General features: G+C 39.1%; 1 protein-coding gene across 6 annotated transcripts in view; it reads left to right on the forward strand.

Moving 5' to 3' along the window:
- Brcc3 (BRCA1/BRCA2-containing complex subunit 3) overlaps nucleotides 1–17,401 on the forward strand; it is a 117,852-nt gene that overhangs the window by 76,771 nt on the left and 23,680 nt on the right. For 5 of the 6 annotated variants that reach the window (XR_008219383.1, XR_008219392.1, XM_052742800.1 and 2 more), the window contains exon 9: nucleotides 7,408–7,487. The exons of the other annotated variant lie outside the window; for it this stretch is intronic. Coding sequence is in view for 3 of the 5 variants with exons in the window: in XM_052742800.1 (XP_052598760.1) it covers nucleotides 7,408–7,487 (80 nt within the window). In the remaining 2 variants the exon portion in view is untranslated. The remainder of the gene's footprint in view (nucleotides 1–7,407; nucleotides 7,488–17,401) is intronic. 6 annotated transcript variants of the gene reach the window in all.

Here is a 17,401-nt window from a genome sequence, read left to right on the forward strand (position 1 = left end):
CTCCCTGAGTCCACCTGCAAAATCTATTCTATTTCCCATTCCCAGAAAGATCTATGTGTCTCGCCCTCCACCCCCAGAGACATCACTGTTACTTAGCCTCTTTCTGTCTGTGGACTGTACCTTGATTATCATTTACTTAGCAGCTAAAATCCACTTATAAGTGGATACATACCATGTTTGTCTTTCTGGGTTTGGGTTACCTCACTCAGGATGATTTTTTTCTAGTTCAATCCATTTGCCTGCAAATTTCATGATGGCATTTTCTAACTGCTGGGTATATTCCATTTTGTAAATGTACCACATTTTCTTTATCCATTCTTCAGTAGAGGGACATCTAGGTTGTTTCCAGTTTCTGGCTATTATGAATAGAGCTGCAATGAATATAGTTGAACAAGCATCCTTGTGGTAGGATGGAGCATCCTTTGGGTGTATGCCCAAGCGTGGTGTAGCTGGATCTTGAGGTAGATTCATTTCTATAGTGGCTGTACAAGTTTGCACTCCCACCAGTAATGGAGGAGTGTTCTCTTGCTCCACATCCTCACCAGCATGAGTTGTCACTTTATTTATTGATCTTAGCCATTCTGACAGGTGTAAGATGGAATCTCAAAGTAGTTTAGGTATGTTTGTAGCAGACTTTATTGGACTACCAGCCCCCAAATCATGACATAGAGACTTATTATTAATTATGAAAGCTCAGTCTGAGTTTAGGCTTATTTCTAACTAGCTTTTATAACTTAAATCAATCCATTTCTATTAATCTACATGCTGCCATGTGGTTCATAGCTTTTACCTCTTCTCCTGCATGTCCTTCTTTCTCTCCATCTCCTCTAGCATCTCTCCCCCACCTAGATTCATCTCCTCTTCTTTTCCCTCTGCCCTGAAGTCCCACCTAACCTCTTACTGCTTAGCTATTGGACATTCAGCTATTTATTAAACCAATAAGAAGGCACTTGGCAAAAATTCATCTTCACAGTGTACAACTTGTATCCCTGATCTTGACCAGACTTTTATCATGAAGGGGTGTTGGATTTTGTTAAAGGCTTTTTTAGCATCTAATAAGATGATTATGTATTTTTTCAGGTTTTTTAAGTGATGAATTACATCGACTGATTTTCATATGTCAAACCATCCTTGCTTCTTTGGGATGAAACCTATTTGGTCATGGTGGATGATCATTTTGATGTCTTATTGGATTCTGCTTGCCAGTATTTTGTTGAGTATTTTTCTATTTTCATAGGAAAAAATGGTCTGTAATTCTCTTTCTTTGTTGAATCTTTGTGTGGTTGGGTATCAGGGTGACTGTGGCTGCTTAAAATAAATTTGGCAATGTTCCTTTTGTTTCTATTTTGTGGAATAATTTGAGGGGTATTGGTTTTAGTTCTTTGAAAGTCTGGTGGAAATCTGTGCTAAAACAGTTTGACCATGGTATTTTTTTAGTTGGGAGACTTTTAAAGACTGCTTCTATTTCCTTAGGGATTATAGGTCTTTTTAAATTGCTTATCTGATCTTGATTAAACTTTGGTTTCTATTGAGAAAATTATCCATTTCTTCTAGATTTTCCAATTTTGTGGAGTATGGGCTTTTTAAGTATTATCTAATGATTCTTTGGATTTCCTTGGTGTTTGTTATTATAATCCCCTTTTAAATTTCTGATTTTGTTAATTTAGATATTCTCTGTGTCTTTCACTTAGCTTGGATAAAGGTTTGTCTATTTTGTTGATTTTCTCAAAGAACCAACTTTGTTTCATTGATTCTTTGTATTGTTCTCTTTGTTTCTATTTCTTGATTTCAGCCCTGACTTTGATATTTCCTGCCATCTACTCCTCTTTGGTGTGCTTACTTCTTTTCGTTCTAGAGCTTTCAGGTGTGTTGTTAAGTTGCTAGTATTAAATCTCTCCAATTATTTTATGAAGGCACTTAGTGCTATGAACTTTCCTCTTAGCACTGCTTTCATTGTGTTCCATAAGTTTGGATATGTTATATATTTATTTTCATTGAATTCTAGAAAGTCTTTTATTTCTTTATTTCTGTCTTGACACAGTTTTTATCAGTTGAGAGTTGTTCAGTTTATATGAGTTTGTAAGCTTTCTTTTGTTTCTATTGTTGTTGAAATCCAGCTTTAACCTGTAGTGGTCTGATAGGATGAAGGGGGTTATTCCAATTTTCTTGTATCTGTTGAGACTTGCTTTGTGGCCAAGTATGTGGTCAATTTTGGAATAAGTTCTGTGAGGTGCTGAGAAGAAGGTATATTCTTCCATGTTTGGGTGAAATATTCTATAGATATCTGTTAGGTCCATTTGGTTTATAATGTTTATTAGCTCCAGTGTTTCTCTGTTTAGTTTATGTCTGGATAACCTGTTTATTGGTTAGAGTGGGGTATTGAAGTCTCCAACTACCGATGTGTGAAGGTTGATGTGTGCCTTAAACTTTAGTAATGTTTCTTTTACATATGTGAGTGCCCTTGCATTTGGGGAATAGATTTTAAGAATTGAAACATCATTTTGGTGGATTTTCCTTTGTTGAGTATAGAGTGTCCTTCCCTGTCTCTTTTGATTAATTTTGGTTTGAAGTCTACTTTGTTAGATATTTGAATGGCTACATCAGCTTCCTTCTTAGGTCCATTTGCTTGGAAAATTTTTTTCCAACCCTTTACTCTGAGGTAATATCTATCTTTGATTTTGAGGTGTGTTTCTTGTACGCAGCATAAGAATGGATCCTGTTTTTGTATCTATTCTGTTAGCTTGTACCTTTTTATTGGGGAATTGAGTTCATTCATATTGAGGCATATCAATGACCATTGATTGTAACACGAATTGCTAAATGGTTTTATTAATAGAAAACTCAGAGCCAGATATTGGAGTGAAAGCTGAAAGATCAGAGAAGCAGAACAAGCCACAGCCAACCTCACCTTGCCAACTCCTCAGCCGATCCTGTTTCCATGAATTCTCTGACTGAAAGCCTCTGAGTCCTCAACCCTGAGGGTCTCAGTTGAACTGCTGCTTAGTTCCTGTCTCCTCATGCCTTATATACCATTCTCCACTCAGCCATGACATTTCCTGGGATTAAAGGCATGAGATCTCAAGTGCTGGGATTAAAGGTGTGTCCCACCATGCCTGGCTCTGTTCCCAGTGTAACCTTGAACTCACAGAGATCCATCTGGATCTCTGCCTCCCAAGTAATAGGATTAAGGGTATGATCCTTGTCTTGCCTCAGTGTTTAATCTAGTGGCTGGCTCTGTCCTCTAATCCCCAGATAAGTTTTATTTGTTAAAGCACAAATAAAATATCATCACAATTGATTGTTAACTCCTGTTACTTCGTTGTTGTTGTTGTTGTTGTTGTTGTTGTTCGTGGTGATGGTGGTGGTGGTGGTGGTGGTGGTGGTGATGATGATGATGATGATGTGTGTGTGTGTGTGTGTGTGTGTGTGTGTGTGTGTGTGTGTGTGTGTGTGTGTGTTTCCCTTCTTTTTGTTTTGCTGGTGTGAGATTATTTATTTCCCATGTTTTTATGGAATAGTTAACCTTCTTGCGTTGTAGTTTTCTTTTTAGTACCTTCAGTAGGGATGGATTTGTAGATAGATATTGTTTTCTCCATCTATAGTGACTGAAAGTTTTGCTGAGTATAGTAAAGTGGATTGGCATCTGTGGTCTCTTAAAGTGTGAAACACATCTGTCCAGGCCCTTCTGGCTTTTAAAGTCTTCATTAAGAAGTCAGATGTAATTCTAGGTCTGCCTTTATATGTTACTTGGCCTTTTCCCATGCAGCTTTTAATATTATTTCTTTGTTCTGCATGTTTAGTGTTTTGATTATTGTGTGATGAGGGGACTTTCTTCTCTGGTCTAATATATTTGGTGTCCTGTATGCTTCTTGTATCTTTATAGGCATCTCCTTAAGATTAGAAAATTTTTATTCTATGATTTTGTTGAAAAGAAAAATCACTTTGAATTTGGATTCTTCTCTTTCCTCTATTCCCATTATTCTTAAGTTTTGTCTTTTTATATTGTTCCAGATTTCCTGAATGTTTTGTGCTAGGAATTTTTTTAGATTTAACATTTTCTTTGACTCATATATCTATTCCTTCTATTGTATCTTCAACACCTGAGATTCTTTCTTCTATCTCTTGTAATCTGATGGTGAAACTTGTCTCTGTAGTTCCTATTTGCTTACCTAGATTTTTCACTTCCAGAATTTCCAATTTGTGTTTTCTTTATTGCTTCTATTTCCATTTTCAGGTCCTGAGAAGTTTTTTAAAATTCATTTTACATACAAACCACAGATCCCTCTCACATCCCTCCTCCTGCTTCTCCCCTCTGCCTTTCCCCTCCCTTTATTCCCTCCTCTAACAGGGTAAGTTCTCCCATGGGGGACAGTTAAGCCTGGTACATTCAGTTGGGGCAGGACCAAGCCCCTCCCCAATTTATCAGGAGTGAGCAAGGTGTCCCAACATAGGTAATGGGATCCAGAAAGCCGGCTCATGCACCAAGGATAGATACTGATCCCACTGCCAGGGACTCCTCAGACTGACACAGCTACACAACTGTCTCCTGTATGCAAAGGGTCTAGTCCAGTCCCATGCAGGTTCCACAGCTGTAACTCTAAAGTTCGTAAGTTCCTTTGAGCTTGGTTTAGTTGTCTCTGTAGATTTCCCCTATCATGATCTTGACCCCCAACCCCTTGCTCATATAATCCCTCTTCCCTCTCTTCCACTGGACTCCTGGAGCTCAGCCTGGTGAATGGTTATGGATCTCTGCATCTGCTTCCATCAGTTACTGGATGAAGGCTCTATGATGACAGGGTATTCACCAATCTGATTACCAGGATGTGCCAGTTTAGGCACCTTCACCACTGTGGCTAGTAGTCTATGCTGGGGTCATCCTTGTGGATTTCTGAGCATTTCCCTAGCATCAGGTTTCTCCCTTATCCCATAATGTCTCCCTCTATCAAGATATCTCTTTCATTGCGCTCCCACTCTGTCCCCCCCCCAGCTCAATCATCCCATTCCCTCATGTTCTCATCCCCCATTTCCTACCCTCTATTGCCCCCCCCATCCCCAGTTTGCTCGTTGGGATCTCCTCTGTTTCCACTTCCCAAGGCAATCTGTACATCCCTTTTAGGGTCCTCCTTGTTACCTTGTTACCTAGCTTCTCTGGAGCTGTGGGTTGTGTAGATTATCCTTTTCTTTACATCTAGTATCCACTTATGAGTGAGTACATACCATGTTTGTCTGTCCGAGTCTGGATTACCTCACTCAGGATAATTTTTTCTAGTTCCATCCATTTGCCTGCAAATTTCATGATGGCATTGGTTTTTTGTTTGTTTGTTTGTTTTTTACAGCTGAGTAGTACTCCATTGTGTATATGTACCACATTTCATCCATTTTTCGGTTGAGGGCCATCTAGGTTGTTTCCAGGTTCTTGTTATTACAAACAATGCTGCTATGAACATAGTTGAGCAAGTGTACTTATGATATGATTGAGCATCCCTTGGGTATATGCCCAAGAGTGGTATCATTAGGTCTTAAGGTAGATTGATTCCTAATTTTCTGAGAAACTTCCATACTGATTTCCAAAGTGGCTGTAAAAGTTTGCATTCCCACCAACAGTGGAGGAGTGTTCCCCTTGTTCCACATCCTCTCCAACATAAGCTGTCTTCAGTGTTTTTTATCATAGCCATTCTGACAGGTGTAAGATGGTATCTCAGAGTCATTTTGATTTGCATTTCCCTGATGACTAAGGATGCTGAGCAATTCCTTAAATGGCTTTCAGCCATTTGGGATTCTTCTGTTGAGAATTTTATATTTACATCGATAGCCCATTTTTAAATTGGATTGTTTGCTATTTTTATGTCTATGTTTTATGTTTCTTGATTTCTTTATATATTTTGGAGATCAGCCCTCTGTCAGATGTGGGATTGGTGAAGATCTTTTCCCATTTTGTAGGCTGTTGTTTTGTCTTATTTACAGTGTACTTTGCCTTACAGAAGCTTCTAAGTTTCAGGAGGTCCCATTGATTAATTGTTGCTCTCAGTGTCTATGCTACTGATGATATATTTAGGAAGTGGTCTCCAGTGCCAATACGTTCTAGGCTACTCCCTACTTTCGCTTCTGTCAAGTTCAGTGTAACTGAATTTATGTTGAGTTCTTTGGTCCACTTGGATTTGGGTCTTGTGCATGGTGATAGATATGAATCTATTTGCAATCTTTTACATGTTGACATCCAGTTATGCCAGCACCATTTGTTGAAGATGCTTTCTATTTTCCATTGTACAGTTTTGGCTTTTTTGTCAAAAATCAGGTATTCATAGGTGTATGGGTTAATGTCAGGATCTTGAATTCGATTCCATTGGTCCACATGTCAGTTTTTATGCCAATATCAAGCTGTTTTTATTACTGTAGCTCTATAGTAGAGGTTGAGGTCAGGGATCATGATGCCTCCAGAGGTTGCTTTATTATACAGGTTCTTTTGGCTATCCTTAAAACCCATTAGCAGGGAACCTGGTCTAATTTGAACTTACTTTGAGGCTTTAAATCAGCTAATAGTAGAAAAGCTGTTTTAGTAGCTAAAAATATGACTATTTTCCTAAGTCAGCCTGAGCTATAATACAAAGCAGTTCTCAGGTACTTATAATTCCTGACTTGTGTAATATTTCTTTGAATTCATATTTAGTTATCAAACTCTGTGTAAGCTAACATTATAGATATCAAATGGGCAATACAACTTAAGAAGGAGTCATCTTCTAGATACTCCATAGATATAAATGCCCATAAGATTGAGATAGACACATTACAGTACAGGTAGTAGAGAATTCACCACACCATATACATAATATCAGATACCAAAGGCCCAACAGAAGCAAAAGACACTCTGAAGTCAATCTCATAAAACTTGCTTGACCAAGACATTCCCATTAGAGAGTTGAACTTCTAGTGGGCTGACACCTGAGTATTAATTGCCACCTGCTGCACCTCTGATATGTCTATTAGCTATGAGCAGGGGGATCTCCACCCATGTTGGGGTCTGGGACAGAGCCCTAAAAAAGTATTTCAAAGCCTGATTTGAAAATCAGATATTATGGGTCTGGAGAGAGGGCTCAGTCTTTAAGAGCACTGTTTCTCTTCCAGAGGACCAGGGTTCAATTCTCAGCACCCACAGGGCAGCTCATAACTGTCTGTAACTCCTCTTCTAGGAGATCCTATGCCCTCATACAGACATACCTGCAGGCAAAACACCAATGTACATAAAATAAATTATTTTTAAAAATAAATTCTGATTTTATAACATGATGTTTTTAATAATGAATTTACATGTAGCAATAATATTTATAGAATTGTCTTATTAATCATTGTATAAGATAGATTATAGATTTGTTAAGTATATGAAAGAACAAATATTTTATAATATTTTAGGTACCACACAGTTTAACTGAAGCACTAAAACAGCATTTAGCTTCTTTGGAATTGAAAAATGACATACTGTCTCCTTATAGGTAAGCTAATAAATATCTTTTTTATGTCAATTGTTTTTTTTAATTTAAGAAATTGTTTTTATTCATTTTACATACCACCCACAGATCCTCCACTCATCACTCCTCCCACTACCCTCCAAACCCCCCCAAATATCCCCTCCTCCAAAAGGGTAAGGGCTCTCATGGGGAGTCAGCAAAGCCTGGAACATTTAGTTGAGGCAGGACCAAGCCCCTCCCCCCTGAATCTAGTATGAGCAAGGTATTCAACCATAGGTAATGGGCCCCCAAAAGCCAGCTCATGCACCAGGGATAAATCCTGATCCCACTGCCAGGGGCCCCTCAAACAGACCAAGCTACACAACTGTCTCCCGTATGCAGATGGCCTAGTCCAGTCGCATGGAGGTTCTACAGCTGTCGCTCTAAAGTTCGTGAGTTCCTTTGAGCTTGGTTCAGTAGCTTGTCTCTGTAGATTTTCCCATCATGATCTTGAACCCCATTGCTCATATAATCCCTCCTCCCTCTCTTCCACTGAACTCCTGGAGCTCAGCCTGGTACTTGGCTGTGGATCTCTGCATCTGCTTCCATCAGATACTGGATGAAGGCTCTATGATGACAGTTAGGGTATTCACCAATCTGATTAATGGGGTAGGCCACTATTGCTAGTAGTCTAAGCTGGGGTCGTCCTTGTGGATTTCTGAGAATTTCCCTAGCACCAGGATTCTTCCTGACCCCATAATGGCTCCTCTCTCTATCAAGATATCTCTTTCATTGCTCTCCTACTCCTTCCCTGTTCTAGCTCGACCGTCCCATTCCTTTATGTTCTCATCGCACATCCTCTATCCTCCATTGCCCACCCCTCATGCCCAGTTTACTCATGAAGATCTCATCTATTTCCCCTTTCCAGGGTAATCCATGCATCCCTCTTAGGGTCCTCCTTGTTAGGTAGCTTCTCTGGAGCTGTGGGTTGTAGTCTGGTTATCCCTTGATTTATATCTAGTATCCACTTATAAGTGAGTACATACCATCTTTGTCCTTCTGAGATTAGGTTACCTCACTCAGGATGATCTTTTCTAGTTCCATCCATTTGCCTGCAAATTTCATGATGGCATTTTCACTGCTGAGTAGTACTCCATTGTATATATGTATCACATTTTCTTTATCCATTCTTCAGTTGAGGAGCATCTAGGTTGTTTCCAGGTTCTGGCTATTATGAATAATGCTGCTATGAACATAGTTGAGCAAGTGTCCTTGTGGTATGATTGAGCATGCCTTGGGTATGTGCCCAAGAGTGATATAGCTGGGTCTTGAGGAAGATTGATTCCTAATTTTCTGAGAATCTGCCATACTGATTTCCAATGTGGCTGTATAAGTTTGCACTCCCACCAACAGTGGAGGAGTGTACCCCTTGCTCCATATCTTCTCCAACATAAGCTGTCTTTATTACTATTGATCTTAGCCATTCTGACAGATGTAAGATGGTATCTCAGAGTCCTTTTGATTTGCATTTCCCTGATGACTAAGGATGTCTTTCAGCTATTTCAGATTCTTCTGTTGAGAAGTCTCTGTTTAGCTCTATGGCCCATTTTTTAATTGGATTGTTTGTTTTATATATTTTGGAGATCAGCCCTCTGTCAAATGTGGGGTTGGTGAAGATCTTTTCCCATTCTGTAGGCTGTCGTTTTGTCTTATTGACCATGTCCTTTGCCCTAAAAAAGCTTCTCAGTTTCAAGAGGTCCCATTGATTAATTGCTCTCAGTGTCTGTGCTACTAGTGTTATATTTAGGAAGTGGTCTCCTGTGCCAACAGGTTCAAAGCTACTTCCTACTTTCTCTTCTATTAGGTTTAGTGTAACTGGATTTATGTTGAGGTCTTTTATCCACTTGGACACGAGTTTGGGGCATGGTGATAGATATGGATCTATTTGCAATCTTTTACATGTTGACTGTGGTGATCTTTTGTCCCCCAATACGTTGTGCATCATAATAAACTTATCTGGGGTCAGAGAACAGAACAGCCACTAGATAGACATAGAGGCCAGAAAATTGTGGCAATACACCTTTAATCCTATCACTTGGGAGGCAGAGATCCAATCTGAGTTCAAAGCCACACTGGAAACAGCCAGGCATGGTGACACACACCTTTAATCCCAGGAAGTAATGGCAGGAAGCAGAAAAGTATAAGGTATGTGGACCAGGAAGGAGAGGCTTTTAGGCTTTTAAGCTTTTAGCAGCAGTTCAGCTGAGATCCATTTGGAAAAGGATTCAGAGGCTTCCAGTCTGGGGAAACGGGATCAGCTGAGAAGTTGGTGAGGTGAGGTTAGCTGTGGCTTTTTCTGTCTCTCTGATCTTTCAGAATTTACCCCAATACCTGGCCCCATGTTTGTCTTTATTAATAAGACTTTTAAGATTCTTGTTACAGTTGACATCCAGTTATGCCAACACCATTTGTTGAAGATGCTTTTTTCCATTGTACAAATTTGGCTTCTTGGTCAAAAATCAGGTGTTCATAGGTGTGTGGGTAATGTCAGGATCTTGAATTCGATTCCATTGGTTCACATATCGGTTTTTATGCCAGTACCAAGCTGTTTTTATTACTATAGCTCTATAGTAGAGGTTGAGGTCAGGGATCATGATGCCTCCAGAGGTGGCTTTATTGTATAGGATTCTTTTAGCTATCCTGGGTTTTTTGTTTTTCCATATGAAGTTGAGTATTGTTCTTTCCAGGTCTGTGAAGAATTGTGTTGGGATTTTGATGGGATTGCATTGAATCTATAGATTGCTTTTGGTAAATTTGCCATTCTTACTATGTTAATCCTACCTATCCATAAGCATAGGAGATCTTTCCATTTTCTGATATCTTCTTTGATTTCTTTCTTCAGAGACTTAAAGTTCTTGTCATACAGGTCCTTCACTAGTTTACTTAGAGTTACCCCAAGGTATTTTCTATTATCTGTGGCTATTGTAAAGGGTGATGTTTCTCTGATTTCTTTCTCAGCCCATTTATCATTTATGTATAGGAAGGCTACTGATTTTTGTGAGTTAATCTTGTATCTTGTCACATTACTGAAGGTGTTTATCAGTTGTAGGAGTTCCCTGGTAGAATTTTTGGGGTTACTTATGTATACTATCATATCATCTGCAAATAGGGAAAGTTTCACTTCTTTCTTTCCAATTTTCATCACCTTGATCTCCTTTTGTTTTCTTATTGCTTTAGCTAGAACTTCAAGTACTATATTGAATAAATATGGAGAAAGTAGACAGCCTTATCTTGTTCCTGATTTTAGTGGAATTGCTTTGAGTTTCTCTCCATTTAATTTGAAGTTGGCTGTTGGCTTGCTCTAAATTGCCCTTATTATGTTTAGGTATGTTCCTTGTATTCCTGATCTCTCCAGGACGTTTATGATGAAAGGGTGTTGGATTTTGTCACAGGCTTTTTCAGCATCTAATGAGATGATCATGTGGTTTTTTTCTTTCAGTTTGTTTATATGGTGTATTACATTGACAGAGTTTTGTATATTGAACCATCCTTTCATCCCTGGGATGAAGACTACTTGGTCATGGTGGATAAATTTTTTTGATGTGTTCTTGGATTCAGTTTGCCAATGTTTTATTGAGTGTTTTTGCATCAATGTTTATGAGGGAGATTGGTCTGTAATTCTCTTTCTTTGTTGCATCTTTGTGTGGTTTGGGTATCAGAGTAACTGTAACCTCATAAAAGGAGTTTGGTAGGGTTTCTCCTGTTTCTATTGTGTGGAACAATTTGAAGAGTATTGGTATTAGTTCTTCTTTGAAAATCTGGTAGAATTCTGTGCTGAAACCATCTGGTCCTGGGCTTTCTTTGGTTGGGAGACTATTAATGACTGTTTCTATATCTTTAGGGGTTATTGGTCTATTTAAATAGTTTATCTGGTCTTGATTTAACTTTGGTATGTGGTACCTATCCAGAAAATTGTCCGTTTCTTTTAGATTTTCCAATTTTGTGGTGCTGTGGGATGGTCTGTATGTCAAGTGTGTTGCTGATTTGTCAATAAATAAAACACTGATTGGCCAGTGGCCAGGCAGGAAGTATAGGCAGGGCAAGGAGGAGAATAAAACTGGGAAGTGGAAGGCTGAGTCAGAGAGACACTGCCAGCTGCCAAGATGAGAAACAACATGTGAAGATGCCGGTAAGCCACGAGCCATGTGGCAAGGTATAGATTTATAGAAATTTATAGAATGGATTAATTTAAGATGTAATAACAGTAGCAAGCTACATTGTGGAGTACTGGTTTTTGAAGTATGACCTGAGGATTCTCTGGATATCCTCATTTTCTGTTGTTATATCTCCCTTTTCATTTCTGATTTTGTTAATTTGGATGCTCTATCTCTGCCTTTTTGTTTAGTTTGGATAAGGGCTTGTCTATCTTGTTGATTTTCTCAAAGAACCAACTCTTTGTTTCATTGATTCTTTGTATTGTTCTCTTTGTTTCTATTTTATTGGTTTAAACTCTCAATTTGATTATTTCTTGGTGTTTATTCCTCCTGGGTGACTTTGCTTCTTGTTCTAGAGCTTTTGGGTGTTCTGTTAAGTCACTAGTGTGAGATTTCTCCAACTTCTTTATGTGGGCATTTAGTGCTATGAATTTTCCTCTGAGCACTGCTTTCATAGTGTCTTATAAGTTTGGGTATGTAGTACATTCATTTTCATTGAATTCTAGGAAGTCTTTAATTTCTTTCTTTATTTCTTCCTTGACACCTTGGTGATTCAGTTGAGCATTATTCAGTTTCCATGAGTTTGTAGGCTTTCTGTAATTTTCATTGTTGTTGATATCTAACTTTAAGTCATGGTGGTCCGATAAGATACAGGAAGTTATTCCAATTTTTTGTATCTGTTGAGATTTGCTTTGTGACCAAGCATGTGGTCGATTTTAGATAGGGTTCCATGGGGTGCTGAGAAGAACATATATTCTTTTTTGTTAGGGTGGAATGTTCTGTAGAAATTTATTAAATCCATTTGAGCCATAATATCTGTTAGGTCCCTTAGTTCTCTGTTAAGTTTCAGTCTGGCAGATCTGTCCATTGGTGAGAGTGGGGTGTTGAAGTCTCCCAGTATTAATGTGTGGGGTGTGATGTGTGATTTAAGCTTTAGTAATGTTTCTTTTACAAATGTGGGTGCCCTTGTATTTGGGACATGAATGTTCAGAATTGAGACTTCATCTTGGTGCGTTTTCCCTATGATGTATATATAATGTCCTTCCTGATCTCTTTTGATTGATTTTAATTTGAAGTCTATTTTGATAGATATTAGGATAGCTACACCAGCTTGCTTAAGTCCATTTGACTGGAAAGGCTTTTCCCAGTCTTTTACTCTGAGGCAGTGTCTGTCTTTGAAGTTGAGGTATGTTTCTTGTATGCAGCAAAAGATGGATCCTGTTTTCACATCCATTCTGTTAGCCTGTGTCTTTTTGTAGGTGAATTGAGTCCATTGATACTAATGGATATTAATGACCAGTGATTGTTAATTCCTGTTATCTTTTGGTGGTAGTGTATTTAATTCCTTCTTTGGTATTTTTTGGTGTGGGATTATCTATTGCCTGTGTTTTCAAGGGTGTATCTGAATTCCTTAGGTTGGAATTTTCCTTCTAGTGCTTTCTGTAGGGCTGGATTTGTGGATAGATATTGTTTAAATCTGGTTTTGTCTTGGAATGTCTTGTTCACTCCATCCATGGTGATTGAAAGTTTTTCTGTGTATATCAGTCTAGGTTGGCATCCATGGTCTCTTAGTGTTTGCATTCCATCTGTCCCAGACATTCTGGCTTTCAGAGTATCCATTGAGAAGTCAGGTGTTTTTCTAATGGGTCTGCCTTTATAAGTCACTTGGCCTTTTTCCTTTGCTGCTTTTATATTCTTTCTTTATTCTGTATGTTTAGTGGTTTAATTATTATGTGGTGAGAGGACTTTGGGAGGGTCTTGTCTATTTGGTGTTCTATAAAAGCTTCTTGTATCTTCATAGGTATTTCCTTCTTTAAGTTGGGAAAGTTTTCTTCTATGATTTTGTTGAATATATTTTCTGTGCCTTTAAGTTGGTGTTCTTCTCCTACTTCTATCCCTATTATTCTTAGGTTTGGCCTTTTCATGGTGTCCCAGATTTCTTGGACATTTTGTGTTATGACTTTTTTGGCTTTGGTGTTTTCTTTGACTGACAAATCTATTTCCTCTATTGTATCCTCTACACCAGAGATTCTCTCTTCCATCTCTTGTATTCTGTTGGTTATGCTTGCATCTCTATTTCCTGCTCATTTACTCAGATTTTCTATTTCCAGCATTCTCTCTGTTTTTGTCTTCTTCATTGTTTCTGTTTCACTTTTCAGGTCTTGAACTGTTTCCTTCACATGTTTAATTGCTTTTTCGTGGTTTTCTTGGCTTTCTTTAAGGGATTTGTTGATTTCTTCCAATTTTTTGTTTGTATTTTCCTCAATTTCTTTAAGGGAATTTTTCATTTCTACTTTAAAGGCCTCTATCATCTTCTTAAAGTTATTTTTAAGGATGCTTTCTTCTGCTTCTTCTATGTTGTGATGTCCAGGTTTTGCTGTTGTAGAACTACTAGGTTCTGGTGATGCCATATTGCTCTTTATGTTTTTGTATGTATTTTCGCACTGGTGTCTTTCCATCTCTTCCTCCAATAGATGCAAGAAGTGCCTGTGTTTGCGCAAGCTGCTATTGGTTCAGTCTGTGCTTGTTGTGCTGTGTCTCAGGGGGACACTATTGATTCAATCGTAGCTCTTGGTCTAATTAGGGCTAGCAGATTCTGTGTCTCATGGAGCTGCTCTTGGTCCAATCCAAGTTGGCTGATTGTGTCTCAGGGTACTGCTCTCAGTCTTATCAGGGCTCTTTGTCCGGTCAGAGCTGGTGGATTCTATGTCTCAGGAATCCTCTCTTTGTCCAATGAGAGCTTGCTGTCCAATGAGATCTCTTGGTCCAATGAGAGCTGGCAGATTATGTGTCTCAGGAAGACACTGGGGTTGCAGGGTGATGGGTTTGTTTGGAGTAGGGCATGGGTCTTGTAGATTGCAAGGTCTGATGGTGGGTATTGGTGGGGGAGCCTGCCCTCAGGAGTCTTCCCTGATGGCCAGCAACTGGGGCAGAGATGGTTGTTGATTCCTGGGGCCTGACTGCTTCCCAGGGCCTAGGTCCTAGAGGTGGGAGACACTAAATTTGTGTTAGTAACCATATTTTTGGCTCTATATAGAAGACTTCTAACATTCTTTTAGTTATTCTATTGAGTTATTGCTTCTCCCATACTTACTGCAGGCCATTCTTTATATAGCATAATGACTTTGCTAATTAGGCTACATTATATCTATTCTCTATTCAAATCCATCCAATGGCTTCTCCATCTTAATGAAGTTGGCTGAGATGATTATCTCAGAATAAAAGCCAGAATACTTTAAAAGTCCCTCAATGATCTAGCCACACCCACTCTACAGTTGCCTTTATGATCCTTTTGATCATTGCAATTCCAGGAACAGTGTTTTCCTCTATGTTCTTCATACCATACATATTCTTTCCTTGAGGCTTTTACTCATGACCCATCATCCTTCTGTTGTTCACTGTCTCATATTTTGTCTTTAACTTACAAGTACCCCTCTCAGCTTTTCCTATACAAAATTCAATTATGTCATGCATTAACCTAAATATACTAAAAAAAAACCTTAGAAATACACAGACAACTTGATAAATTACCATTATAATGAGTTATTCCAAACCACATCTCTCATTATTGGACAGATTTCCATAAACAAATTTCATCCTAAGCCTGTGGTGAGATGTTTCAGTGGCTATAGGTACTTGCTACCAAGTCAGACACCCTGAGTTCAATTTCTAGAGCCCACGTGATAGAAGGAGAGAACTGAATCCCTTCAAGTTGTCCTTTGACCTTCACACATGTGCCATGGCACACATGCATATATTCCCCCTGTAGCTAGAGTTTTCCTGCTTGGACCACAGTCAGGACAAATATCTGTCACCAGTCAGTCCCACAGCCACCCAGACCCAACCAAGTAAACACAGAGACTTATATTGCTTACAAACTGTATGGCCATGGCAGGCTTCTGCTAACTGTTCTTACATCTTAAATTAATCCATTTCTATAAATCTATACCTTGCCACGTGGCTCATGGCTTACCAGCGTCTTCACATGCTGCTTGTCATGGTGGTGACTGGCAGTGTCTCCTTCCACCTTCCTGTTCTCTCAATTCTCCTCTCTGTTAGTCCTGCCTATACTTCCTGCCTGGCCACTGGCCAATCAGTGTTTTATTTATTGACCAGTCAGAGCATTTGACATACAGAACATCCCACAGCAATTTCCCTTTTCTTTTTTTTTTTAAAGGAAGGTTTTAACTTTTACAAATCTCCAAAGCCAGCTTGGTATATTTGGGAATTTGGGCTTAGCTTCTCTTACTACTTCCTGATGGAGGGGAGCACTGTATCTTATGGGGACACAAAGAAAATTTTAGGATTATGGAGTAGTCCGTGAGGGTGTATCGTTTGAGCCAGTTGCCTTGAAACCGTTCTGGATGTCGGATCATTTGGGCCTTGGTGTCATTGGAGACCTTTCAGGGGGTCTTGGCTGGTTAAACCTGATGTATCTTAATCTGGAACAAATCCATAGCCTCTTGCTTTCTGTGGAAATAAAAGCAGAGCCTCCTTTCCAAAGCAACATATCCTCCCATGCAAATTTTGAAGTCAAGGTACCTTTAAAATATACATTTTGGCATAACTCAACAGCTTTTGCAATCAAATGTTTTTCTTCCATTACAAATATCAAAGAGAACATAATCCAGATTCTCTATGTGGTAGCCATCTTTATGTGGTTTATTTTTTTATATTACCTTGAACCTATCACTTTAAATTGCAGCATTCTCAGACTGAAATGGCAGCGCTGTGGCTGCTGGCTCCTCCCACTTCAGCTTCCCAACATGGTGCTGGTACTTTTTCTGCCAGCTCTGGGAGCCATCAACTCTCAGAAATAGTGGGTCTATGCTTCTATCAAAGCAATGTGTAGCCCAGAAATCTCTTTTTTGTTTTGTACTAGCAAAGGCTAAATCCACGACTCAGCGTAATGTGCCACTTGCAGAGGCCTCATTCCCGCCATACTGCAGGTAGAGCGCAAAGGCCAGGAACCCGCCGTAGTAGGTCAAACAATCAGGCTGCCGCTAACTTGAGAGAGACAACTAGGAACTGTTTTTAGCTCTATTTTAGAATCTTTTTACCCAGGTTTTAGGTGGAAACTCTTGCCAACACGTTGGGTGCCATTTCTAGCTAGAGTTTTCCTGCTTGGCCCACAGTCAGGACAAATCTCTGTCACTAGTCAGTCCCACAGCCACTCAGACCCAACCAAGTAAACACAGAGACTTATATTGCTTACAAACTGTATGGCCATGGCAGGCTTCTGCTAACTGTTCTTACATCTTAAATTAATCCATTTCTATTAATCTATACCTTGCCACGTGGCTCATGGCTTACCAGCGTCTTCACATGCTGCTTGTCATGGTGGTGGCTGGCAATGTCTCCTTCCACCTTCCTGTTCTCTCAATTCTCCTCTCTGTTAGTCCTGCCTATACTTCCTGCCTGACCACTGGCCAATCAGTGTTTTATTTATTGACCAATCAGAGCATTTGACATACAGACCATCCCACAGCATCCCCCCACAAAATAAATGAATGTGTAATTTTGAAAAGCATATCATGTCCCATTCCTTGACATCCTTTTCTTTACCCCTAATCACTAACATCACAAAAATACTTTTCTTGGTTATTTTCTGTCTCAAATACAATAAAACTATGGGAAGGAAGCTTTTTATTCTAACATTTATTTTGTTCACTGTCATGCCTTCAGCACCCAGTACAGTTTTTGTCATGTAACAAGTACTCAATCAAATTTATTTAATGAATAATT

The sequence above is a fragment of the Peromyscus californicus genome, unplaced genomic scaffold, assembly GCF_007827085.1.
Source record: "Peromyscus californicus insignis strain IS unplaced genomic scaffold, ASM782708v3 Scaffold_10__1_contigs__length_136768540, whole genome shotgun sequence".
Classification (NCBI taxonomy): domain Eukaryota; kingdom Metazoa; phylum Chordata; class Mammalia; order Rodentia; family Cricetidae; genus Peromyscus; species Peromyscus californicus.